General features: G+C 35.2%; 1 protein-coding gene across 1 annotated transcript in view; it reads left to right on the top strand.

Annotated features, from left to right (window-relative positions):
- Positions 1 to 27,665, top strand: part of CUNH10orf67 (chromosome unknown C10orf67 homolog) — a 125,845-nt gene that overhangs the window by 96,086 nt on the left and 2,094 nt on the right. Inside the window, exons 14-15 of the mRNA XM_090267368.1 lie at positions 2,580 to 2,660; positions 2,749 to 2,809. Coding sequence (XP_090123494.1) covers positions 2,580 to 2,660; positions 2,749 to 2,809 — 142 coding nt within the window. The remainder of the gene's footprint in view (positions 1 to 2,579; positions 2,661 to 2,748; positions 2,810 to 27,665) is intronic.

Below are 27,665 nucleotides of genomic sequence, written 5' to 3'. Positions count from 1 at the left end.
TCTCAATTTTTACCTAGTACATGTAGGTATAGGACCAGCTCGTTACTTTTTCTTTATATCCTAAGTTATAGGACTTCTGTTCAGCTAGATTTTAGGTAGTTCTAAATGATGGTTGTTCTGTTGTTTAGTTTTATTTTTTATGTGGTTGTGGTAGGTTCTGAATACCACATGTACCTTGCTGCCATTAATTCTAGTTTTTAAATAACTTTATATAGTAATCTGAACTTTGCTGAGGATTTTATTAATTGACTCCCCTGAAGTGTTCCAAGACTGGTCTACATAGATAGTAATGCATATAGTCTCCTCTCTTCCCCTTTTGGTTTTCCATTTTTCACCTGAAACTTTTAAGTAAGTAATCCTTAGTTTAGATATTTAATCAGCTGGGTAAGTAAATATCAGACTTCTTTTAGGATTGCCCAATAAATTTTTCTCATCCAAATTTCAGTTGCCCAGGTTTTATGAAATAAACATCTAAAAATCTCAAAATTATGCCATGGGGATTTAAAGAACAGCAGAGGGAGTATAGTTAATACTATTATAATAACTATGCATGGTGCCAGGTGAGTGCTAGGAATATCAGGAGAAACACTTTGTAAAGTACATGATTGTCTAACCACTATGTTCTACACAGAAAACTAATGCAAAATAATATTGAATATAAATTGTAACTTTAAAAAAATGTTAACTATCAAAATTATGCCAGTCCAAGCACATTAATAGATCCAGTCTTTCTTTTGAGAAACATCTTGATTCTGCCCTTGGATATTTATACAATCTGTCTTCCTATGGAGGTGGAATGGTTCTCTACCTGCTTTAGAATATATCTATGTGTCACTGCTTATCAGAGATTCTAGGCTCCTGAATCCTTACCTATACATCCACACAGTATGTAGGCACTTGAGACATTCATCAGAGCTGACAGCAAATATTTAAGAAAAACAAGGAGGAAAAGGAAAGAGAAAGAGTGATGAATTAGTGAATGAGTTTTGGGTACACTAAGATTTTCCCTTTGTTTCCTGCACTCTAGTCACTCATCCACTTCACAAATATTTATTGGATACAAGCACCATGTTCTGTGCTGGGAATGAGGTAGTGTGCATGACACATATAGATCCTTCCTTTATAGACTATAATATAAATCCCATGAGATTATGGACTGGTCTGTCTTATAAATTGTTTTACTCATGGAGGTTAGGATAGTACCTGATCTACAGTGTCAAGAAGATAGACATTAATAAGGAAACATTGAACTTTAAATTACATGTTGGAATAAATGCTATGAAAAAATGTATTTTCTTAATATTGACGTACATTTTGTATATGATAAAGTGAACAAATATTAAGTATATTATTTGGGGTGCTTTTACCTGTGTAACCATCACATAAATGAAAGCACAGAATATTTTCATCATTACCAAAAGTCTCCTCATGTCCCTTTTCAGACAATAGCTTACCCAGGTTCTCATGTCAAACAAACATTGTTCTAATTTTTATCACTACAGGTTTGTTTTGCCTGTTCTTCAATTTTATGTAGATATAATCATACAGTACATATTCTTTTATGCCTGGTTTATTTTACTCAGCATAATGTTTTAAAGATATATCCATGCTATTGTGCACATCTGTAGCAATTGTTTCTTTGTATTGCTCAATAGTGTTCTAGAATGAATAAACCATAATTTGTTTATCCATTTTCCTGAATTGTTTCTAGTTAGGGGCTATTTTGAAAAATAAAAGCTGCTATAAACATTCTTGTACAAGTCGTTTGGGGAAATATTTTTTTGTAACTCCTAGGCTGAAACATAAGAGTGTGTATGTTTAACTTTATTAGAAATTGTCAACATTACAAAGTAATTGTATAATTTTACTCTCCCACCAGCAATGTTTGATCGTTCCTATTGCTCTATGTCAGTACCAACTTGATACTGTCGGTTTTTAAATTTTAGCCATGCTAAAATACTATTTCGCTGAAGTTTCACCTTGTATTTCACTGACAATGGATGATGTTGGGCATCTTTTCATGTGCTTGCTGGCCATTCTTAGATCTTCTTTCATAAAGGGACTACCCAAGACTTTTTTTTTAATGTAGTAAAATACATATAGCATAAAATTTACCATCTTAACTATTTTTAGATGTACAGTTCAATAATTTTAAGAACATTCACATTGTTGTGAAACAAATCACCAGAACCCCCTTTTTTTTTTTCCTTACAAAACTGAAACTCTGTGCCCATTAAACAACCCTTCTCTCTCCTGAGTTTCAAGGGCCCGTCCTTTGGCTCTGTTCTAAACAAGCTTTCTATTATAGTTTGAAAAAAAATCCCATCTCACCCCCCACCAATTTGTCTGTTTTTAGCTATTTTTGAATTTTTTAAATCTTTCTTGAATTTTCTCTCAAAGTAGCCTGCATAAGAGAAAGGTGGATTCCATGGGCTTAAAGGAAAGGATTTCCCCAGCCATATTTGAACAAATAAGTTTTCATATCTTGGTTAACTAAGGGCTGAAAAATATTCTACATTTATTTAATTTGATAATTATTTCTCCTTGACAACACAGTACATAACTTTTGTGTCTTTCAGAAACTAAAACCTTTATTTGTGCAATCCAAAATGACCTTGGTGACAGATTCTACCTCTGGGAGCGATACTTACGCATCTGCGGTAGGTAGATTATTTTTTCCCCTATTAAACACTTAATCAGTCAGTGTTATTCAGCCTCAGTAATGAAACTTTTTGGTTTAATCTACAGATAAGCAACAAGTACCTGGACATAATCAGTGATCAGAAATCCCTTCTGCCTTCATCAAAAGGTAACAATATTTATTGTTGGAAAAAAGGTTTGCACCGAGAATGAACGGGTATTTAGTCTAGAAGAGCATTGCTTTTCTTTGTTTTCCTGAGTGTCTGGTATTCTGAGTGAATGTATGACCTTTTTCAGACAATTTATAAGACTAGTACATATATATGTGTATATATATATATATATATACACATATATATGCTGAATAAAAGAATGCTAATATGTATTTCAGAGTATTGATTGCTGCTAACTAAAAATAAATTTAGTCATATTTCAAAATTAGAAACTATCTCAATTGGAATCCTTTCTGTTTTCTACTAGTTAAACTGCCCCACCCCCACCCCCCACATGGTGCTCCTGTTAAATTCCTATTTTTCCAACTTAATAATTAGAAAAAAAAGTATGACTATTTCTAGCATACTTTATCTCCCCTCGGTACTTACAGTGCTTTAAATTTGAGTGCTTTGAAACTGGAACTATGTTCTGTCCATAAATTTCTATAAGTCTTTGGGGGCACAACCACACTTCCTTTTATTTAAACTTCAAAGCCAAAATACAAACCCTACTTAGCGCCTCTTTCTTTGTTATAAGCAGTCCAGCTGAGCATGTTGAGTGGCAGGGTTATTAAGTAAAGTTAAAGAAATATATCATTTAAAGCTATTAGTGAGATCTACTAAACAAGTTGGATTAACAAAATATGATATTAGGCTGTATTATTATTATTAATGATAACCAAAGAGTGTCAGTAATTTTTATTTTTCATGTCTGGGAATGATTAGAAGTCTTATATAGTACATCTTTATTCAAGGAAGAAGTATGTGATACGAATTTAAATCCTAGACCCTAATTTTACAATCTTTTGCTCTTTGAAAGCTAGATTGATCTTCAGCAGAGAGAAATCTCTCTGCTGGGCTTCCATGCAATGGAGAGGCTCTTTCTGTAGTGCTGACGTGTATCAGCAGTATCTGTTGCTGAGGTGCCTGCTCTTGGTACAGAGAGCTCATTCAGCAGTAATAATGCTGGTTACCTCCTGGGTTGGCATTTAGATTACAGTAAGGCTCAGAGTGGTCTCAATAGCACTCAGCTTCAGCCTTTTAAAAGTATCAGCCTTTAAGTGAGTGATAAGATCTGCTGAGCTGTTGGAAATTCCAATCCATACACTAAATTATTTCTAAAACATTGTAATGTCCTAGAAGAAGAGAGATCTTCATTATTTATCATAAAAATACAGTTTATTTATCTGGAATCTGTGGTTGGTCAGAAATTTTAATTAACAGAAGCACTTCATCCCCCCAAATTTAAATTAAAGAATTTGCATCCAAAACATATTTTCCTCAGCCAAGCAAACTATTTTTCAAAGGTCCACTTGAGATAGTACAAATGGACCACTGAAACAAAAGTCACTCCCTTTCCTCGGTCCTGAAAATGCAAAATGTACATATATTTCCACCCTGTCTACTCAAAATCCTCCTAAAATTCATTAATCCAGTTTTTCAACTTACTGATTTAACTGAATGTAAATCTTTCTTTTATGAGCCATAATTTTGCAGTATGCCACAAAGCTCCATATTCTGACTATAAATCTGCATTGCAGAGGAGACATGGGTGACAATGTTCATACCAAATGCCTCTGAAGATAGCCCTGAAGTTTCTTTCTACTAAATCTCAAATACAACTTTAACAGGCCTCGTTCTTACCTCTGAAGTTAGAGCAAATAACCCAGTTAACAAAAGTTTCTGGTTAATTGGGTTCCAGATAATCCAAAGTCTACTAGAAATAAATTTTAAATGAATGTCAGAAGACATTTTTATCACAAATTGATTAATTTGGGGAGTAAATGAATCTTTTAGTGGTTATGACTACTGAATGGTAGTCACACTAGATATTCAAAGAGCCAAATTGTAAGCTTCTCAGATATTTCAAAGGTTGAGTACCTCCCTTTCTTCAGGCCTTTAAAGAATAGTTTAATATGTTACTCAAACACTAATTCAGAAATACATTATTAAAGAGGTGTTTAGTTACTTGACTTATACACAAATCTTCATTATTTTCTATAACATGGCAGGGGGATTGGTTTACTATAACCCATTTGGTGACAGAAGCCAATCTGAGATCTTTGAAATTACTGTTACATTGAGTTCCATTTCTTAGAATATTAAGAAGAATATTAATATTTTAAGTACCCTGTTGAATATTTATCTTTCCTGTTACAGCACCCTCAGTGTCACATCAAAGATTGAGGTTCTTAAGTTGCACTTTCACATCAGGAGATATTTTTAAAAGTTGTATATAGCTAGAGGGAAAAGGGGGTAAGTGGAGGTGAGCAAAAGGGAAAAGGTGGGAAATGGGGATGGAAAGAGACTTTGCTGGGGGTGATGGTGCACAATGCAGTGTGCAGATGAGGTTTTATTGAGTTGTACACCTGAATCCTATATGGTTTTGTGAAGCAATGTCACCCCCTAAATAAAGCAGTCTAAAAGTTTTAAAAATTGTGTATAGCTAACATTTAGTGGGTGTAGGTCCTATTCAAAATGTCCTTCAGGTTGTGACTTCAATCCTCACAAAACTCTAAGAGGTCAGCACTCTTGCTTCTCCCCAATTTACAAAGGAGATAATTGGATGAAAGGGGGTTTAGTAAGATGCCAGGGTTACACCACAAATAAGTGGAGGAGCATAAATTCAGCCCCAGAGAGTGTGTGGCCTCAGAGCCCAAGCTTGTCATCACTCAGTTATACTGACTTGCCCCAAGACTCATGCACCATGTGTTATCCTATTTTCAACAACACAATGGGAAAACACGTGATGTAACAGAAAGGTTTTGGAGGCAGACAGACTTTGATTTCCCTCTCAGTTCCAGCCACTTACTCACTGAGTGACTTCATCTCAATTTTCTCTGCTATGTAAAATGGAGATGGTGACCCTACCTCATAGCTTTGTGATGAGGATGAAGTGAGATAACACATCATGTGCCTAGCTAACCCCTAACCCTACCTCTCCTTCTGAGCTGTTGATAATAGAATTCCCAGTCCCCAAAATAAAGTCTACCTTTTAACTGTCACATGACAGCCATAATGATCTAAGCAGTAGGCTAATGATTTATAAGAGCTACTCTCTCCATTAGTTCTTTAGTAACCAATTTTCTACTAAGCATAAGTATAAAAATAAAATCTATCATTAGTATTAAAATATACAGTAGCTGTTTTGCAAAGAGTGAAATGAAACATAAAATATATTTTAAAACAATGTCATATCAAGTAATATATCTTTCCTAAGCAGATTAAAAATAATTTTTTATTATATTGCAAGTTTAATCCAATAAAACTTTGAAGAGAACAACAGAGAGTCATGCAACATAGAAAAAGAGATAAAATGATAACTAAATCTTCGTTAATTGAAGGGAATAAAAAATGAGGTACTATACTATCTACAGAATTTCAAAGCAGTTTTTTACTCAGTCCTAATTATCCCAAGAGAGCCCAGGTAACATTATTAATTTGTTTGCTACTTAAGTGCGATAAAATTTGGGATCTGAGCTGCCCATTGTGTACTGCGCACTGCCACAGATTTTATGTACTCAAGAAGACCTTTCTCACAGTCCAGAAATTAGTTGCTATTGACATTGTAATCTTTGTAAATGTCCTTAATGAGCCCCAAAGACACGGATCTCATAGATAAAACCTCAAAGTAACAGTGATTCTTTAAGTGGCTTGTCGGTAAGGGAAAGCTCAAACATAAATATCTTAAACACAGGAGGAACCCTAATTTAAACCTAGATTACATTGTGTTGTTAATTCTCTGAGATTTAAGGAAAGAATCATTGAAGAGGTGATTTAAAGTCTTTTAAAGAATAGTAGAAAAATCTCAATATATTTGAAAATTTTTTAAATTCTTTCTTTTCATTCTCTGCAACTTTGGACCTGAAAAATTCTTTTTTTTACTAAGTGTAGTTAAAATTCTATAAAAATAAATATTACTTGAAAGTAGAGTGCATGTGCTTCTTTTTTGTTTTAAATGCAAAAATAATTTTTACAGCCACAAAAATTGGAACTTGGCAGATAAAAAGAAAAAATTTTAGGTACAAGTGTTAACATTTTATATATTGTTTCTAGACTTCAACTATAATTAATATAATATAGTAAGGTTTTCAAATTCATAGTCAAATGCATATTTACTAATATTGCTACATATACTGCATATATACATAAATAATATGTAACATCATTTAGCATGCAGTTGATGGTATAAAAATGCTAGAAGAAGAAATAAGTAAATTATGAGTTACATACCAGGACTAACCTAACTTACTAAATATAATGTATTAAGAGGTGTGTAAATGTTAATGATATTACTTCCACCAACTTGTCAACTACATTTTTATTGTCACCAATTACTTATTATTCAAATAGTATATTTCTCAGTTATATATGTCATTCTTGTTTTTGAGATTTGGGATGATTCTCAACTACCTTTTCTTAAGAATCTTCCTTGTTCTTTATACCTATATTCTAAAAATATTTCCTTTTTAAAATACTTTCTAATATTCAATTATGAATTATAAAAATTAAATTTATTAGGGTGACATTGGTTAATAATATTATATGCTTCAAGTATATAATTCTATAATGCATCATCTGTATATTGTATTGTGTGCTCACCACCCAAAATCTAGTCTCCTGTCACCATATATTTGACCTCTTTATTCCCTGGTAACCACCATATTATTGGCTGTGTCTATGAGTTTGTTTTGTTGCTTTCTGTTGTATATTCCACAGATGAATGGAATCACATGGTTTTCATCTTTTTCCATCTGACTTATTTTGTTTAGCATGATACTCTCAAGACCCATCCATATTGTTGCAAATGGCAATATTTCATTCTTCCTTATGGCTGAGTAGTGTTCCATTGTATATATGTACCATGTCTCCTTTATCCAACCATCCATCGAAGGACACTTAGACTGTTTCCATGTCTTGGCTACCATGAATAATGCTGCAGGGAATGTAGGGGTGCATATATCTCTAAAGATATTTTCTACTTAAGCCATGGGATTTATATTAGAAGATAAAGCCTGGAAGATCAGCAGCGTATCTCTTAATATACCTTTCCAAATACAGGAAACCCTCAATGGCATAGAAAAGAGTCAGCATCACCAATTGAGTTAGGGAATTAATCACAAAAATTAGAAGTTCTCTGTGTAACTGAAGCTCTGTCCAGGTCAGGTAGGGGATGAAAAATGTGAAAGATGAGAATGAAAGATAGTCCATGCTTTGAAAATACAGTATTAATCTTTGAAATAAGTAAGCAGGAAAATCACTTTGAATTTGTAATATTGTAAACATTTAGTGGTAAAAATGCCAAGACTAACAGATATTAAGAATGTATTTTATTAGTTTGATGGACTGTCTTGTATTAATTCAGTCTAATAATGCTTTTAAGTATATGTAGACAATGTTTCATTTAATAAATGCTACTAAGCACATTATTAATTGTGCCCAAAACTGGTACTTGGAGCTGTCCTACGCATGAAGTATGAAACAAAAATGTTTTCTAGTGCATATTGTTAGTCAGTGGATCGGCCATGAGTTGGATTCCAGCAGCCTCTCTGGATCCTGTGGCCACTGATTTCATCCCAAATATCAGCTGACCTGTTGCTGCCCACCCATTTAAGAGGCATTATAAGCCATATAAGCCTTTAAAGTGATATCAAAATATTGAGAAAGTGTTTAATTTGTGTAGAAGCAAGTAGGTATTAATTTTTAAATTTAGGAATATTTTTATAGAAATGGCAGGATCTTATAACTTATCAGGTATGAATTCATGCAAATTCATGGACACATCAAGTGCACCCTTAACTAAGCTGGAAATGATATGAAAGATACCACATGAATATTTCTTTCAACTAGAGGAAACCCCAACTTTGGAAATTGAGGGCATAAATTGAGGTTAGAAAAGCCAATATTTATAAATGTCAGTGTACAGAAATGCATTTTCCCAGAAGCGGGATCACTGGGTCAAAAGGAATATCCATTTTTAATTTATTGATGTATCTCCATACTGCTTTCCACAGTGGCTGCACCAGTCTGCATTCCCACAAACAGTGCAAAAGGGTTCCCCTTTCTCCACATCCTCACCAGTACTTGTTGTTTGTTGATTTATTGATGATTGCCATTCTGACAGGTGTGAGATGATATCTCATTGTGGTTTTCATTTGCATTTTCATGATGATTAGTGACATTGAGCATCCTTTCATATGTCTGTTGGCCATCTGTGTGTTCTGTTCTCTTTGGAAAAGTGTCTATTCAGGTCCTTGGCCCATTTTTTAATTGGGTTGTTTGGGGTTTTGGTGTTGAGTTTTGTAAGTTCTTTATAAACTTTAGATATTAACCCCTTACCAGATGTATTGGCACATATGTTCTCCCATTCTGTGGGTTGTCTTTTTATTTTATTGATGTTTTCCTTTGCTGTGCAAAATATTTTTTAGTTTTATGTAGTCCCATTTGTTTACTTTTTCATTTCCCTTGCCTGAGGAGATATATCTGATAAAATATTGCTACCAGCAATGTCCAAGATTTTGCTGCCTATGGTTTTTTTTTAGGATTTTTAGGATCTTTGATCTGCTTTGAATTTATTCTTGTGTGTGGTGTAAGAAGATGGTCTCATTTCGTTTTTCTGCACATATCTGTCCAATTTTTCCAACACCATTTATTGAATAAACTGTCTTTAGCCCATTGTATGTGCTTGCTTCCTCCGTCAAATACTAATTGACTACAAAGGTATGTATTTATTAGTTCAACTTCTTTAGTGTAAGTTTCTCATCTTAAAAGAAATAATTACATGGAAAAAAGTAGGTAATTGGAAGAAGAATGTTGTCTACTATTAAATTTTACACAAATGTAAGCTAAATGTGACAAAAAAATAATTTCATTATTTTTGTTTTTATTCAGTAATAAAGAATTGAGAAAGGCTTAATTTTCTTATAGGCATTAATATAGAAACTATTTTTATTACAAAATATTTCAAATATTCAGAAAATGCATAATTAAATGTTGAACACCACCTGGCTCTGTTAGATTTTTGTTATGCATGATTCATAAAAGAAATAAAACAGTGAAGGTACAGTTGAAGCTTTCTGATAACCATTTTCATCCCTCCCCCAGAGGTAACCACTGCTCTGATTTTGGCGTTTGTCAATTTTGCATATTTTATATTTCTACAAACACACACACTATATATAAATACGTGTAATTATGCTATATAACACATATACAATATTATTTGGCATATTTTCAAGCATTATATAAATAATGGAATGGAATGTATATATATTTTTCCCCATAAATATTACATTTTTGAAAATTAATTGCAGTATTTTGCTGTAAGTAGCTGGAGTTCCCTTATTTTACCTGTTGTGTAGTATATTCCATTGTATGAATATACTACAGTATATTCATTCTCCTGTTGATGAGAGATTAGAATATTTTTAATTTCTTGCAGTCATAAACACAGCTGTTATAAACATTCCTGTATGTTTCTCATAGTCATATGTGCAAGGGTTTCACTAATAAATACCTAAAAATGGAATTGCTGAGTTGAACAGTACATACAGCTATTTAACTTTACTAGATACTGTCAAATTGTGCTATAAAATGTTACACTAATCTACACTCTTACTAGTAGTTTCTGAATTTGTGTTGTTCTATATTCTTACCAACACTTGAGGTTGCCATACTTTTATATTTGTATAATCTTATGGGCATGAAATTATATCTCATTTTTTATTTGAAATTTCTTGATAACTAGTGAGAATAATTGTTTATGTTTATTGATCATTTTGGTTTCCTCTTCTGTGAGTAGCTTGTTATTATCAGATGACTATTTTCATATTATTTGGTTGTTTTTTAATTAATTTGTAGAATTTTTTTATAAATTCAGAATATTAATCCTTTGTCCATTATACATTTCACAGATACCTTCCCACTGTCTGTGGTGTGTCTTTTAACTTTGCTTTTGATGTCTTTTGTTGAACCAAGGTTTTTAAATTTTTTTATTTAGTTATATTTTTAATCTCTTAATTTGTGAATTGCTATTTTATTATCTTTTTAGATAAATTTTCCTACTCTAAGTTTATAAATATATTTCTACATTGTCTCCTAAAAATATTACCAGTTTGATTTTCACATTTACCTGCTTTGTAAAAGCATCAGAATTTAGTTTTGTAATAGATGGTATGATTTTGGAGCCTAATTTTTTTCCCCAATAAGACAGCAATCACCTTATCACCATTAATATCTCCTTCCTCCTGATTTAACATGCTACTTCTGACATGTGTCAAGTTTCCATGCAAATGTGAATTTTTTTCTAAGTTCTCCATTCTGTGCAATTAATCTATTTGTTGTTTCTGCTCTAACACCAGAGTTACTTTGGTTTTAAAATGAAACTTGATGGCCAACAGACAAATGAAAAGGCATTAAACATCACTAATCTTAAGGGTAATGCAAATCAAAACTACAATGAGATATTGCCTCACACCTGTCAGAATGGCTAGTATCAAAAAGATAACATAGAATAAGTGTTGCCAATGATGTAGAGAAAAAAGAACTTGTGCACTGTTGGTGAGATTGTAAACTGCTACAGCCACTATGGAAAACAGAATGGAAACTTCTCAAAAAATTAAAAACAGAACTAGCATATTACCCAACAATCCCACTTCTGGGTATTTATCTGAAGAAATTGAAAACACAGGAGTATTATTTACAATAGCCAAGATTTGGAAACACCCTAAGTGTCCATCAATAGACAAATGGTTAAAGAAGTAGTGCATATATACAATGGAAGACTACTCCACCATATAAAAGAATAAAATATTGCCATTTGAGGTGGCCCTAGAGAGTATTATACTAAGTAAAATAAGTCAGACAGAAAAAGACAAATACCTTATGATTTCACTTATATGTGGAATCTAAAGACAAAACACAGATAAAAACTGGTGGTTACTAGGTGGAAGGGAATGGGAAGATGGGTGAAAAATGTGGAGGGGACTAAGAAGTACAAACTGTCAGTTATATTAGAATAAATCATGAGAATGTAATGTACAGCACAGAGAATACAGTTAATAATATCGTAATAACAATGTATGGTATTACATAGTTACTAGATTTATTGTGACCACTTCATAAGGTATATAAATGTCTAATCACTATATTGTACTACTAAAATGAATATATTGTATGTCAATTATAATTTAAAAATAAAATAAACTGGTATCTGGTAGAGTAAGTCCCTGTTGGTTCTTTACATTTTCATATGAATTCTAGATTTACCATTTCAAGACTCATGGAAAAAAACCGTTGGTGTTTTAATTTAAAGATTATTCTGGAAAGAATTAACATTTTTATGGCATTGAGTTTTTGTTATTATTAAGAATGGAATTTTTTCTATGTCATATTCTAAATATTACTGTTGAATATTGGATTCTGTATTTTGATCTTAGTTTCAACAAAGTTGCTAAACTCTATTGGTTCCAATAACTTGTCTGAAAAGTTTCTTATCATTTCTTTGTGCATCATTTATAATTTAAAAACTTGTCTTTCAGTCTTTATGTACTGCTTATTTTACTTTTCTTGTGGCACTAACTACAGTTGTCAGTATACTGCTGAACAGAGCAGTCAGTGGCACTCCTGTCTTGTTTCTTTCTTAATAAGATAGTTTCTAAAATGTCACCATTAAGAACGATGTATGTTTGACATAGCTATTCTTTATCAAGTCAACAAAGGTATACCGTACTTGCAAATATGAATTCTAAAATCTCTGCAATTATTTCCTCTTGTCTGATCACAACATTATTTTATATATTTACCATTTGTTGTTCTTAATCCAGCTAAAATTTTCATAAATGTTAGTTTTTCTAGAGTACTAACTTCTGGTTTGTTGATTTGCTGTATTTTCTGTTTTAATTTATATATTTTATCTATTATTTCCTTCTGCATTAAAAGAATTTTGTTTTTTTCTCTATTTTACTCATTTTTTTCGTTTTCGCAACATTTTAATAAGTGCATTTATGACTCTACAAAGTGTTCTAGTTTTATATCATAAATTTTGACATATAGTACTTTAATTGTTGCTTAATTCTAAATATTTTGTTACCATCATGATTGCCTCTTCAACATGTGAGTCTTAACATGCTTTGCTGAGGAGATTGCTTTACATTTTTTGTAATGTATTTTATTTTATTTATCTTTCATTGAATTTTTTGGGGTGATATTGGTTAATAAAATTATATAGAGGTTTCGAGTGAATAGTTCTATAAAACATCAACCTTATAAGTATTGTGTGTTCACCACACCCATTCATTATCATTTATTCTCTTTTTACCCTCTTCTTCCTTCCCTCCACCCCGTATTTCCCTCTGGCAATCATAATATTGTTGTCTGTGTCTATGAGGGTTTTTTTGTTTTGTTTTGTTTTTTTTTTTTTTGCTTAGTTCCTTCACCTTTTCCACCAAGTCCCACAAACATCTCCCCTCTCACAGCTGTCAGTCTGTTCTCTGCCTCTATGAGTCTATTTTCATTTCTTTGTTGGCTTATTTTGTTCATTAGATTCCACATATAAGCGAAATCATATGGTACTCATCTTTCTCTTACCTGCTTACTTTACTTAACTTAATCCTCTCCAGGTCCATCCAATTGCTTTACTTTTTTTTTCTTTTAAATTATATTTTATTGTTTATGCTTTTACAGTTGTCCCAATTATAGAGCCCTTTGCACTGCCCCCACCCCCAGCACTCCTCACTCCCTCAGGCCACCTCCGCCACTTTGTTCATGTCCATGGGTCATGCACATAAGTTTCTTAATTACTCCATTTCCTATACTGTACTTTACATCCCCATGGCTATTCTGTGGCTACCAATTCGTTTTTCTTAATCCCCTCACCTCTTCACCCATTCTCCCACACACCCCTCCCATCTAGTAGCCATCAAAATGCTCTCTGTATCCATAATTCTATCTCTGTTCTTTTTGTTTGCTTAGTTTGTTGTTTAGATTAAATTGTTGATAGAAATGTATTTATTTTATTGTTCATTATTTTTATCTTCTTTTTCTTAAATAAGTCCCTTTAACATTTTATATAATAGTGATCTGGTGATGATGAACTCTTTTAGCTTTTTCTTGTCTGGGAAGCTCTTTATCTGCCTTTAATTCTCAATGATAGCTTTGTTGGATAGAGCAATCTTGGCTGTAGGTCCTTGCTTTTCATGACTTTGAGTATTTCTTGCCAATCACTTCTAGCCTGCAAAGTTTCTTTTGGGAAATCAGCAGACAGTCTTATGGAAACTCCCCTGTAGGTAACTAACTTCTTTTCTCTTGCTACTTTTAAAATTCTCTCTAACTTTATCTTTAACATTTGGCATTTTAATTATGATGCGTCTTAGTGTGGGCCTCTTTGTGTCTATCTTGTTTGGGATTCTCCATGCTTCCTTGACTTGCATGTCTATTTCCTTCACCAAGTTAGTGAAGTTGTTTTCATTCTTTTTTCTAATAATGAATGTTGGTACACCTAAAATTGTCCCAGAGGCTTCTTACACTATCCTTGTTTTTTTTTTTTGGATTCTTCCTGTGTTTTGCCCGAGGCCACCCAGCATGAACTACAAAGAAATCTGCAAATGGTTGCTACTTGTGCTGGGTTTGGAGGTTCCCAAGCAAGGTCAAACTGTGACTCAAAGCTGGCTGCTGCTAGTGCCAGGAGTGCAGTCACTTAGCCAGAGGTATGAGTGCTGGGGGCTCACTGATGCTGGTTGTTGCTTATTTGAGAAGATTTAGGAAGTTGTGAAGCATGAGCAAGATCAGTCATTCATATGGAAAAGCCACTGTTAACAGCTTTTGTACATGTTAGGTTGTGTGGGGTGAAGTCCCAGGGGTTCACTGGAATGGAGGTAACCATGTGAGCCAGGATGATGGAGCCTCAGATACAGCCATGCCTGCCAGCTCTGTGGCTCTGTGGGGGTAGAGCTCAGAAAATGAACAATGGCCTCTGCTTACCATTCTGTCTTGGAGAAAGCTGTCCCCCAGCTCTGGCTCTGGTGCTAGACACTTCAGTTCCTCTTCCTATGCTTCTGGTGCCTTTCAAACTGCTATTGTAGTGCTGCAGCTCAGAGGGAATGAATCTGAATAAGCCTGTATTCAGGCTCTTTAAGATGCACTGCTTGGGAATCTAGTAGTTCCTTTCACTGACTCAAACCCTGCTGGTTTTTACAGCCAGAAGCTATGGGAGCTTATCTTACATGCACTGGAACCCTGGGCTAGAGGACGTGGTGTGGGACTAGGACCCCTCATTTCCAAGATATCTCTTCCAAATTTTTATCCACCTTGTGTGGGTATGAAACCAGGCTATTCCACGTCTCCCACCAGTCTGGATGGATGTGGTTTCTTTAGTTCCATAGTTGTTGGACTTCCATTAAACTCAATTTCTGACAATTCTGATTGATGGTTATTCTGTAGTTTAGTTGTAATTTTGATGTGGTTATGTGAGGAGGTGAGCCAGGTTTACATACCTCTCCATCCTGACCAGAAGTCTGATTGCTTTACTTTTAATGACTTTTGATTTAATTATATTTAAGTCAGAGAATGTGGTTTCTGTGTCATTGATTCTTGAAAATTTGTACAGACTTCCTTTGTGAAGTACTTTGTAACTATTTCATATTACCTTGAAAATTGTTTTTATTTTCCATTTTTGAGTGCATATTTTCATATTTATTAGGTTGTCCTATTAATCTGAATGTTTTCTATTCTTCTAACCTAATTTGTGTTTAATATCTTATTTTCTGAAAGAATATAAAAATATTTCACTATCGCCCTGACTGGTGTGGCTCAGTGAGTTGGACATCATCCTGTAAAACAAAAGGTTACTGGTTTGATTCACAGTCAGGGCAGATACCTGGATTATGTACCAAGGTCCCAGTTGGGGGCATGCGAGAGGCAACCAATCAGTGTTTCTCTTGAATATGGATACTTCTCTCTCTCTCTCTTTTCCCTCCCTTCCCCTCTCTCTAAAATTAAATAAATAAAATTAAGAAACAATATCTCACTACGTCTAAGAATGTATCAGTTTCTCTTAGTAACTGTTAATTTTTGTTTTACGTATTTCAAGGTTATATTAAATGCATCCTAATTTATCATATTTTTCTTGGTGAATCATTGCATGCAGTATTCTTTATTTATAGTAATTCCTTGATGTTTTAAACACTTTTGTGTTCGCTATAAGCAACACTATAATAGCTTTCTTTTTATTAGTATGTGCATTATAACTTTTTCCATCCTTTTCTTTTCAATCTTTTTATGATTCTTTACTTTTGCTTTCTTTCTCTCTATTTTTATACTCACCAGAGCATACATTCATTGATTTCAGGAGAGAGGAAGAGAGAGAGAGAGAGAGAGAGAGAGAGAGAGAAACATTGGTTGCCCTATGTGCCTGGGTCCAGGACCAAACTCATAACATAGGCATGTCTCCTGACCAGAATCAAACCCATGACCTTTCAGTGTACAGGATGACATTTCAAACACTGAGCCTAACGAGCCAGGGCTGCTTTTTCTCCTTTAAGTAACTTAAAACTAGATCTTTTCTTTTTAGTTCTCTATAATAAGATCTACTTTTTAACAGATGAATTTTTTCTATTTACAAAAATTATAATTATTGATAAATTTAGACTTCTTTCTACCACCTTTTTTATTTTCTGATATTTTGCTTTACTTTTTATTGTTTTCTTTTGGATTGATAGTTCTATATTTTTTTGTTTTCCCCTCTGCTGGTTTGAAAGCTACAGGCTCTTTTTTTTTTTTTTTTTTTTTTTTAGTGTGTATGTGTTAGTATATGTGTATATTTTAGTATATATGTATTTTTAAAAATATTGTATTATTACTTTGATAATTTGCTTAGGGCCAATCGTTGGTAAATTGTTTGTCTTAATTTTTACCTTACTTTTTATGGTAGTTTAGTAAGATATGAAATTCTAGGTTGGCAATTATTTTTTCCTCCCCATTTTGCTATTCTACCATTAAGTGAGCCTCTGCTTAAGGTTATGCGAAGTCTGTTGTCAATCACTTGCAGTCACTTTGTTTTTTTATAGCTATTAGAGTAGTATTAATTTAGTTTTTATTCTTGATGGCCTATAGTTTTAGTACAGTATATTCAGTGGTGTATCGATATTTATTAATATTCAGAGTATAATTTGCATCCTATGATTCTTATCTTTCTTTACTTCTAAAAGTTTCCCTGCTACTGTCTTTTGTAGTTACAGATATTGCTTGTGCAACATTCTTTGCATTATTTTATTTCTTGTCAATTTCTTCTCCATGCCTCTAATCTAAATTTTCTAATTCTTAAAGTATTTTTTTATCTATTTTTTTAGAGAAAGGGAGAGAGAGAGAAAGAGAGGATGAGAAACATCAGTATGATAGAGACACATTAATCAGTTGCCACTGATCCTGGACCAAACCTGCGACCCAAATATGTACCCTGACCAGGAATCAAACTGGTGACCTTTTGCTTTGGGGGACGATGTCCAAACAACTAAGCCACACCAATCAGGGCTAAATTTTCTAATTTTTAAGTTCACTACTGTGCATATTAGTAGATTCCTTAGTACTACCTTCCAATTCTCTAACTTTTTTCTTCAGCTGTACAGTTTATCCCCTGTTTTAGTGTTTCATTTTAGTAACTTTTTTAGTTGGTACTTTTTTACAACCATTAGTCCTTGTTTTATACTTGCTTGTTTTGTATAATAATTTATTTTTATTTTTTTAATGGATGCTAGCAATTATTTCTTTGAGCATACTAAACACAAACATTTCAAAATCTTAGACGATTTCACCAACTAGAATTTATTTGGAGTGAATTCATGTTCTAATGGCTTTTCTTGCTGTTGTGTTTCCAAGCTTTCTAGTATTTTGTTTATACCAAAACTCTGTTTTTCAGGCACAAATTTCTCTCATTATCTCTCTCTCTCCCCCTCTCTCTTTATCTGAATACAGTTATGTGACCACTTGTACTTGTGCCAGTCTCACTCCCAGTCCACAACCCATTCTTTAAAAAAAAAATGTTTATTGTATTTTTTCCATTACCATTTACTTCCTTTTTACTCCCCTCTCCCTGCAATCACTGCACTGTTGTCTATATCCATGACTCTTTTTTTCCTTTTTTCAATCTCTTCAGCCCCTAGCCACCCTCCCAATAGCTGTCATCCTGCTCCCTATCTATGGGTCTATCTCTATTTTGCTTGTTAGTTCAATTTGTTCATTAGATCCACATATAAGTGAAATCATATAGTATTTGTCTTTCTCTGACTGGTTACATCACTTAGCATAATGTTCTCCAAGTCCATTCATGCTATCACAAAGGGTAAATTTTTCTTCTTTTTTATGGCCGAGTAGTATTCCATTGTGTAAATGTCCAATAGTCGTTTTATCCACTCATCTACTGATGGACACTTAGGCTGTGTAACCCATTCTTAAACATTTGGAGGTGCCTGTTCTGCTATGACTCAGGGGCCTTGAAGTCTCCAAGCGACCAGGTGGCTTATCTCAGTTCCTATGTGTGAAGTAAGTTTTTGCCCTAGAACCTCCTTAGACCCACAGCTTTTTATAAGCCATAGACTGCAATTTCTTTTAATTTCAGCTTCTGGATAAAGGACTGAGTTTGTTCTTTACCCAACATGAAGCACACTTATCTTCTGTTACCAGAAAGAAACTATCAGTATGAATTTCTGCAACTGGAACCAAAGAGCCTTGTGGTTTCAGCCCATGTATTGATTTCCTAGAGCTGCCATAACAGAGTACAGCAAACTGAGTGACAAATCACAGAAATGTATTGTCTCACTGCTCTGGAGGCTACAACTTTGAGTTGGCAGGGTTGGTTCCTTCTGACAGCTAGCTGTGAGGCAGAATCTGTTTCCTGCCTCTCTTCAAGCTTCTGGTAGCTCTGAGGACTCCTGTGCTTGTAGATGGTGTTCTCCCTGTACCTTCACATCACCTTTCTTCTGTGTAAAATTTCTCCTTTTTATGAGGACAAAGACGTACTAGAACAAGGACCACCCTAATGACCTCATCTTAACTTCATCATCCGTAAGGACCCTATTTCCAAATAAAGTCACATTCACAAGTACTAAGAATTAGAACATCAACATCTTTTAGGGGACACATTCAGTCTAATATCTTGATTCATTGATTTACATTTCTTTACCAGAGAAACATTTATCTTGTTTTGCCCAATATGCCTTTTTATTTTTCTTTTTAACTTGCATTTATCACATTCATGCAGTGTGCTAAATCATAGACTCACCATACCATTGTACTCCACCCTTGCCCACCAAAACATTATATATTCAAACCAGTTTTCTTCATGTTTATAGACCAAAGATTCTTCATTTGATTTTAACCTTATCTTACATATTTTATGTGTTCTAAGAATATTTTACATTGTGAACAATGTATCAAAAGCATGCATTAAATAGCTACCTTTTTTTTTTTTTTAAGAATATCTGAAAAGTCTTTGTTGCATCTTTAATTCTTTTCCACTGGTGTACCATTGGTGAAATAGGCAATAAGTTATATTTTGCAGAAAAGAATGTATTATATGCTGAACTTTGTCTCCGCCTACCAGCCCCCTACCCCCAACAAAGATATGTTAAAACTCTAACCTCTGGTCCCTGTGAATGTGACCTAATTTGTAACATAGGGTCTTGACAAGTGTAATCAAGATAAGATAAGGTCAATAGAATGGACCTTAATCCAATATGACTGGTGTCCTTATAAGAAGAGGGAAACTGGACAGAGAGACACACAAGGAAGAGCGTCATGGTATGACAGAGACAGAGATGGGAGGGATGCAGGGGCAGCTCAAGGAACACTGAGGACCTATGGCCACCACTGTGGGTTTGGAAGGAGCAAGGAAGGTTTCTGAGAGAGAGCATGGTCCTGTCAACACCTTGATTTGGAACTTGGAGCCTCTAGAACTGTGAGAGAATAAATGTATGTTGTTTTAAGCTATCTCTGTGGCCCCAGAGCTCCCGTTCCATCAGCCAAGCCAAGTCTCATGACCAAGACCAGAATCAATGTGGGAGGGAATTGCAAAGCCCATGGATATCAAGGGGGCCTTAATACTTAACCTTCTAGGTTTCACCTTCTCTTTAGTAATCCATCCATTCATTGAAGAGACTATGAACACCTACTAGAAGCAGAGCCCAGCTCAAGGCACTGAAGATAGAGAGACTTCTCAGAAGCTGGAAATTATTTTCTGAGACTGACACTCGAAGATTAGAACATTCAATAAAAGTAATACCAGAATTTACAGAGGTCCCATGAGGTAGGGCAGGCCTGAGACCTCTCTGTGTTCTTCACCATTGCTACAGAAATTGATACCTCATTACTCAGGATTATCTTTTAATAGCCTCGTCCCCAGAAGAAGGTGGAGTAATTGGATGAATGTGCTCAAAAGATACAAACTTCTAGTCGTAAGTAATGTTACATACAACATGAAGACTACAGGTAACTGCTGTATGGTATATTTAAAAGTTGTTAAGAGAGTAAATATTGAGTTCTTACCACCAGAGAAAAAGTCTTTTCTTTCTTCTTTTTTTTTTTTTTGTATCTACATGATATGATGGATATTAACTAAATTTATTGTGGCAATCATGTCACAATATATGAAATCAAGTTACTTTGTTTTATACCTTAAACTTACACATTGCTGCATGCCAATCATAGCTCAATAAAACTGGGAGAAAAGAATAATAAAAAATGAAAGTATAGAAACAAAAATTTTTAATGTTTTCCGTGTGTATTTTAAAAATCGTAACTGAAAAATTACTGTATTTCTTTGATAACATGTAAATTCAAGCATGAAATTATATAAAAACAGCATCTCTACAAAAATATCCAAATGTCAAAGACAGTTCACAGGAGCAGTTAAAACTTTAATCCTTAGGACACACGTTGTTTACTTGCCTATAAGAATATATAGCTGCTGTAACTTCAAATGAAAATCCCTTTAAAAATAACTATTTGAAGTTCCCATATTAAGTATATTTATTTTTCCCCTAGGATTAAAACAGATTGCATTAGGAACCCAGTCTTTCATAAAGAGGGGGGTGGGGAATAGAGTTGGGCCTTCATTTTCTCACAAAAGGCACAATGTGAAATGCATCTGTGAACATTGCATAATTTGTTATGTTCTGCAAAGAGGTGGGTTTTTGTTAAACACATACCAAAGCTATTTGGTACTGTTTCACCAATGATCTCTATTCAGGTGCAGAAAAGAAATTGGCCTCAGAAGAGTGAAAGAGAGTAAATTTTTCTTTAAAATTAGATACAGATTATCACTTCAAAATGTGGGAGGAAATTTTACAAGTGACAGTGCACTGATTAGCTTTCCAATGGACATCCAGTCCTTTATGAAACACATACTAGCTGTGGTCAGCTGTGACCAATGTGGTTTATTACTCTCTAGAAGAGCTGAACTGAGATTACCCATCTAATTTAATTGAGAAATGTTGGGTGAACTTGAACTATTTCATGGACATGAATGACCAGAGAATTTATTTGATAAGACATTAAAGGCTGAATGTGGTAACTATCTCTTTGATGGTTTGATACAGACATTTCTTTAGTTCATTAGCATATCTTTCATATTTTTGTGTTATTACTCTTGTGGTAATTACATCACCAGCTTAAATAAAAAAGGGGAAAATTTTTTATATAACATCATTATGAAAAATTGTATGCATTACTTTTCTTGGTAAATATTCATGACAGTTTTTATGTTCTGCAGCAATCTTTAAAAAGTAACTTAAGTCTTCAGGTAAAGTAACCTAACAATAATTAAACTGTTGGAAAACTAATAAGTCCACTGTTTTTTCATGTAAGAGTCCCTAAATTGTTAATATATTGTTTTCTGATTTCATTTAGAAAAAAATGTCAGGAAGATGACATATTATTCACCAATCTCTGTTGCATTTCTTTGTAAACTGGGCAGTGCGAGCTATCATTACAGTCACTTTATCGATAGTATGGCACACAAGGTGGCATCACATGATAAAGTGCTTTCTCTTTATATGTCTGCTAACATTTAAGGTAGAGTCTGCTGAATCACAAGTGACTAGTGCTAATGTATAATTTTGATATTTGCATCTTTCCTTACTGTATTTAAATATTATACCTTTTAAACCCTTCACAGAAATGCAGCGACAGAAACTCTAAGAATAAATTATAAAATCACACTTCATGTACTAGTGACTCTTTAAATGGAATTTTTCATTGAAACTTTGTCATTAAAATAGAAAGGCCTTTTGGTTGTGCCCATACAAGCATAATAAATTGTATATGTTTGTGATACTGAATGACTCTTGCCCATATGCTGCACTGCAAAGCTACATGAATGAGGCATTTACCAAATCAGGCCCACCACATTAAACAGAAAAACAATCTTTATTCATGGTAACTTATCAGTTTCAATTAATCAACCTTAACAATGGAAATTCTGATGTGTTCAAGCAACTTGAAAGCAATAGGTCATCTCCAGGGCAGCCATGTTGTGTCTTTGTGCCTAAGGTTTCAAACAAAGCTACATTTCCAACGAATAGACATACATATACATACATACATGTGCATATATATACATGCTAGTGGATGGCTATAGCTATGCCATGTGGTGTCAGTAAAAACGTATGTTTATTGTTGATTTTTATCATAGCAAAAGTAATTGTTTTCCCTCAAGTATTACTTTTTGAGCTCTGCAAGTTTAAACAAAAGGAAAGAAATTTCCATTGGATGACCATCCTTTCAGTTTCTGTGCTGCTATGTGAATAGCATTGTGCAAACCATTCCAATGGTTTTGAAAAGGGGTAACCATTGGTTTGATTTGGTTACACGGTTTAGTAAAGAGCTCCCTCCCACTGCCTTAGGGTCTGTGAAAGGTCTGTGACCTGTTTAGAACTGCCAAGTGAAATGTCATGTCGCCCCTCCCAAATGGGAGTATCTGCATTCATTTGATCAGTATAAAAAATGATTGGGGATGGCGAGATCAGTGCTTTTGAATCGCAATTTATAGCAGTTTACAAAAATGCACATTGTTGGAAAAGAAAACATGGAAGTGTTTCGTTCTAAATTGCATTACCTGTGAAATGTCATTAGTCTTTTAAGGATATTTACATCCTTTTTTAAAAATTATTTAGGAGACTTATTTCAACTGAGGAAAACCAGAATTTTATCATTAAGATTTTGTAACTTGTATTTTGGTTTTAATAGCAAAGTTTAAAGAGAACAATGTGTTTGAGTTCTTAGGATAAACATAATTTATCATTTCCATCTATTAATTCTTTAAGATAGTCTTTGCTAATCAGTTGCATTAGCTAGGATTCCCAATTATCCTTCCTAGATTATAAGGAGTTTCATTTGTTGGTAAATGCCTTGACTGCTGATTTCTAACGGTGAGTCTGAAATCACAGGCATACTTAACTCTACCAGGTTCCCATTATTCCTTCAATAGTTTATTACTTCTTTGTCAGATGAATACTTTCTAAATTATGGTACCATTAGACTCATCTACATGGACACGTAGTTTCATAAAAGAAAAAGGCTATTTCTTTTTCACTTAATGTGTAAATAATGCATGGACTTTATCCAAAAAGTTGAGGCAGGCTGTTCAAGTTCATAAAGGCTTAATGCAGTCACTTGGGTCTCTGGGGTACAGAAAACAATACCCTTTTCTCTATATTCAGGAATCTTGGAAGCTCCATCCCCTCACCTTAGGCATTGGGTGGAACTGGACCTCATTTTAAGGAATTCTTCTTTTAGTAAGAAATGTTACCTTGAGAAAAGGCCTTCAGAGCATCCTTGGTTGAGCCTTGACTAGAAAAAGAAAGGTCCTGCTTCAGAAAAGACTTGACTCAGATAGTCTCCCTAGCATTCCACTTTGAACCTCCCTACCATTGAAAGCTGAGGTTGTCACGTTTTTATCTTTGTTCATGTTAAGCTTTGGAATGACAGCCTGGCTCTGTGTTCCCCTCTCCTACTACCCGGGCTGTAAGTGTCCACATTGACACCTACCGGTGACCGCAGGCTGCAATTCTTTGTTGCCTTCTCCACGCCTCTGGCTTTCACTGGGATTAGCTCGAGGCCTTTGTTCCCCTTCAAAGCTGGAACATCACATCCCATGTTTTGACTTTCCTGTCTCAGACCCCCAAAGCTTTCCTCACAATTTACACACCAGGTGAATGTCCCTCCCTACAGAGCAGAGAGCTCAGCCGGTGGGGGTGGGGGGAGGGCAAAGCCTCCCTATTTCCACGTTCAGAACTGTGTCAAACTGTTTTCTTTCCTTCTCATTCAAAATGTTCCATTGCATATGGAGGGAAGATGGAATACACAAATGGGTACTTAAATCTTAGATCCCTGGACCCCAACACAAGTCAACACTTCTCCTTTAAAAAAAAAAAATCTCTTACAGTGGCTTCCAATTTTAGAGAGGAAACTGTCAGCAAGACATTTATAGGCACCTGAGACCATTTCCAGTCTGGGACAGCGGGAAAACTGTCTCAAGAGACAACCCGCCTAAGTGATGCACTCACAGTGTTGCACAGAGCTAAGGGTGAGGAGTGGTTTATGTATAGTAATTAAAACAAATTTCACATCTCTTCATCTTTCCATATTTTCAGTGAGGTTATTACCGAAAGAAGAGCCTTTGGAAATGCCATCCATACACCAGAACACCCCGGTGAACGATATGGATGTTACTGAGTAATGCAGCAGACCACTGGGCTGCTCAGAGCGGGACCACAGAAAGAGGGTCCTCACCATCCTGGCCTAAAGGCTGACTCCCTGGCAAAGGATTCTATCTCAGCGACGTTTCTAAGATAACTGTTCCTTCTCGGGATTACTATACCGACTCGAGCACCGCACTGGAAGAGAACGCGAAGTGTTGCCGCTGTGCGCACCTTTCCAAGCCCTTAAGGAAACCAGTCGCTGGTGTTGGGTGAGGGGGGCAGACAAAGCTGAGGGACTGCCAAATCCTTTTGGTGGTTGCTGGGCTCTGCGGATTGCCCCAGTGCCTTGGGGTGGGAAGGAACAAACATCAATTAAAAAGTTCAGGGCACTAAACTCTCCGGTCTCTCCAGTCTCCCTATTAACACAAGTCAAACTGATTTGCTGCCTCCTCGACTGCCTGCCCACTGATCCCCAAGAAGGTGAACTGTAAAGCCTGGAAGGGGATTTCAATTTTTCTCTGGAGAGGACTACTCTTGTCTTAGGTGGAACAGGGCTCCTTGCTTGTTTGAAAAGCCATAAACAATTCGTGAGCAAGTTTTGCTTTCTGGTAAATTTCAAGATCAGGATTCAGGTATCTACTCTTTCTGGAATGCCAGGAACCATTTACTGAAAGGTGGGTTTGCTTTCTTCTGTACTTAATGTTTAACTTGGTGAAGTTCCCCTAACTACAAGTTAGGCCCTGTCTGTGGCCCAGCTTCACAATCATAGGTCCTAGATTACAGTTTTCTAAAGCTATTTATTAAATCCCAAGAAAAATATTTGTAGCTGTCACATAAAATTGTTATGCTCTGGTGCAAAAGAAAGCTGGAGAGGCGATTTATTTGTGTGTGAAAGGCACAAGATTTAATTGGTGGGCAATGTGTTATATTCAACGCAAGTACATGGGGTGGCATGGCACCCTGGAGCATTATTCGAGCTTCATCTACTATGCACTATATGCCACCGTCTCTAAAGGAGTGTTGCCCTAGAAACTTGTTTTAAATCTGCTGCTATATATCAACACCTTGTTTTAGCAGTCCTTGGCTGAATTACAGTTACACAGTTTGGCTCTTCTTTCAAATTTCCTCCCATCAGTTTGGCTAAAGAAAGGAATTTTTCTCCTTTAGAAATGAATTGGCTTAATTAGTAAGTAGATTAATGGCAATTGCTGGTGAGTTGGTTTCCAGCAGAGTTTCACCAGAGAGGGTTAATCGGAGTCAGGTCTGGAATCTTTCCCAGAACTGGCTGCCAGCCATTTCCACCAACCAATCAACCCTATAAGAAATGGAGGAAATGAAATAGAATTTATATTCTCTGTGCTATTATCCTAGACAGAAATTCCTTGGAAGCAGCCTCCTGGTTGGCCGCAGGACAGACTGTTTCATTTCGAAAATTTCACACAAACCTTGAAAGTTTTCACCTTCAAGATTTCTCTGGGTACCAAAACAGAATTTCAAATGGCACGAGTGTCACCACAAAACACTTAGGGTGCCTTGGAAATGCCTGATGTTTTTAGTCAATTTCAGGTTTTAGAGAAGTTGTGAAAATCTTCCAAGTTCCTCACTAAATCTACCAGGAGCCTTTAAAAAGTGCAGTTGAGTTTTGCAGCCTTTTCACTCATTTTTTTCCATAGTGATAAAAATGCATTCATAGTTTAACTTGCAGCTGCATTAGGCTTGCAAAAGAGGAAAAAAGAAAAAAAAAAGTCCCTGCTGAGAAATGCATATAATAGGAAAAAACAGATCGGCTGGACAGCAGTGTAATTAATGCCAGAAAGGGCTGAGGCCGGTTTCATAGTTTGTCTTTTGAGGATATCAAGACGAGACCTGGTGAAAAATGACGCATGCTTTAGCATTTCAGAAAGCTGGCAACTGGCAGTGCTTTTCCTTTTTCCTTTGACTTTCTGCCTCAGAACAAAGAGGTCGGCAGACCTAGCTAGGTTGTAATGAGTTCTATGTCCCTAGCACATTAAGTGCATCATGGAAACATATTGTATCGAAATAGTTTGGAGGAGAATACTGGGGATGAAAGAGAATGGGTGCTTTGATCAGCTCCCTGGGGTCCTGAGCACGCACAGACTGACTTGCAAGGAGTTATTCAGTTCCAGCTAGACACACTTACAACACCATTCAAAGGAATTTGCATATCTGTAATTTATCACATTGGTCCAGAACGTTTTTGCAAGGTAAATAAAAGTTGGCTGAATAAAAAAAAAAAAAATCAATCATCGCAGATATAGAGGAAATTGTGAAGCTAGTCTTTCCATTAAAAACATAAATTATATGTCCAGAAAACATGATGACTTAGAGGCTAACCTTATTTTATAAAGTTATTGGAGCAACAGGTTAAAAGCACTCACTGACAAAGACAAGAGTGACCACTATTTCTTTGTACTTCTGCTTTAGGGGAGTGTCTTTGCAGCTTTCCACTGGAATAAAGGCAGAAAGTTGAATGAGATGCATGTGGTTATAACTAGCCTGTGACATGCAGAAAAAAGTATACACTTCGAGGAGATGTGAAAGATGACTTAATCTCCTTGATGTCTGCAGGTGCTAAGATTAAATATCATTTCTTCTCATGTGGATTTCATTGCCAAGCCCTGGTTGCTGAAGCTCAAGAAGATGAAATGCCCTCATACCCAGTCAATAGAAAAAATTGCTTTCCAATGTCCCATGAGAACAAGTGAAAATTCAACAGGCAGGCATTGTTCAAAGTTTTTAAACAACCCAGTTAAACAGCAAACAAGAATCTTCAACTTGACCTTGGAAAAGGCTGTGTGCCTGCAGATAATCTATCAAACAACTCTGGATGACAATGATATATTTCAAAGTATTGTCAGATGAAAAGATTGATAAATTTGCTGCTGCAAAGAGAGAACTTTGGAAACAGGCAACAGGCAATTCAGCACACTTTGCCTCTGATGCCTTCTCTGTCCTTGCTGCCCCATCCCTACCCCTCCTCCCTCAGCCTTGGAGCCAGCTCAGTAGAAGAGGGCCAGTAAATCAGCTCTGTAATATTTCTTAAGGGGCACAGAAAAGCTGTGAACAGTACTTCTCATATTAAACGCAATATTTCTTTGCTTTC

Source organism: Furipterus horrens, unplaced genomic scaffold (assembly GCF_987537825.1).
Source record: "Furipterus horrens unplaced genomic scaffold, mFurHor1.1.pri manual_scaffold_2, whole genome shotgun sequence".
Lineage (NCBI taxonomy): Eukaryota > Metazoa > Chordata > Mammalia > Chiroptera > Furipteridae > Furipterus > Furipterus horrens.
The sequence above is the reverse complement of the archived record's forward strand: the minus strand, read 5'-3'. Positions and strand labels throughout refer to the sequence as shown.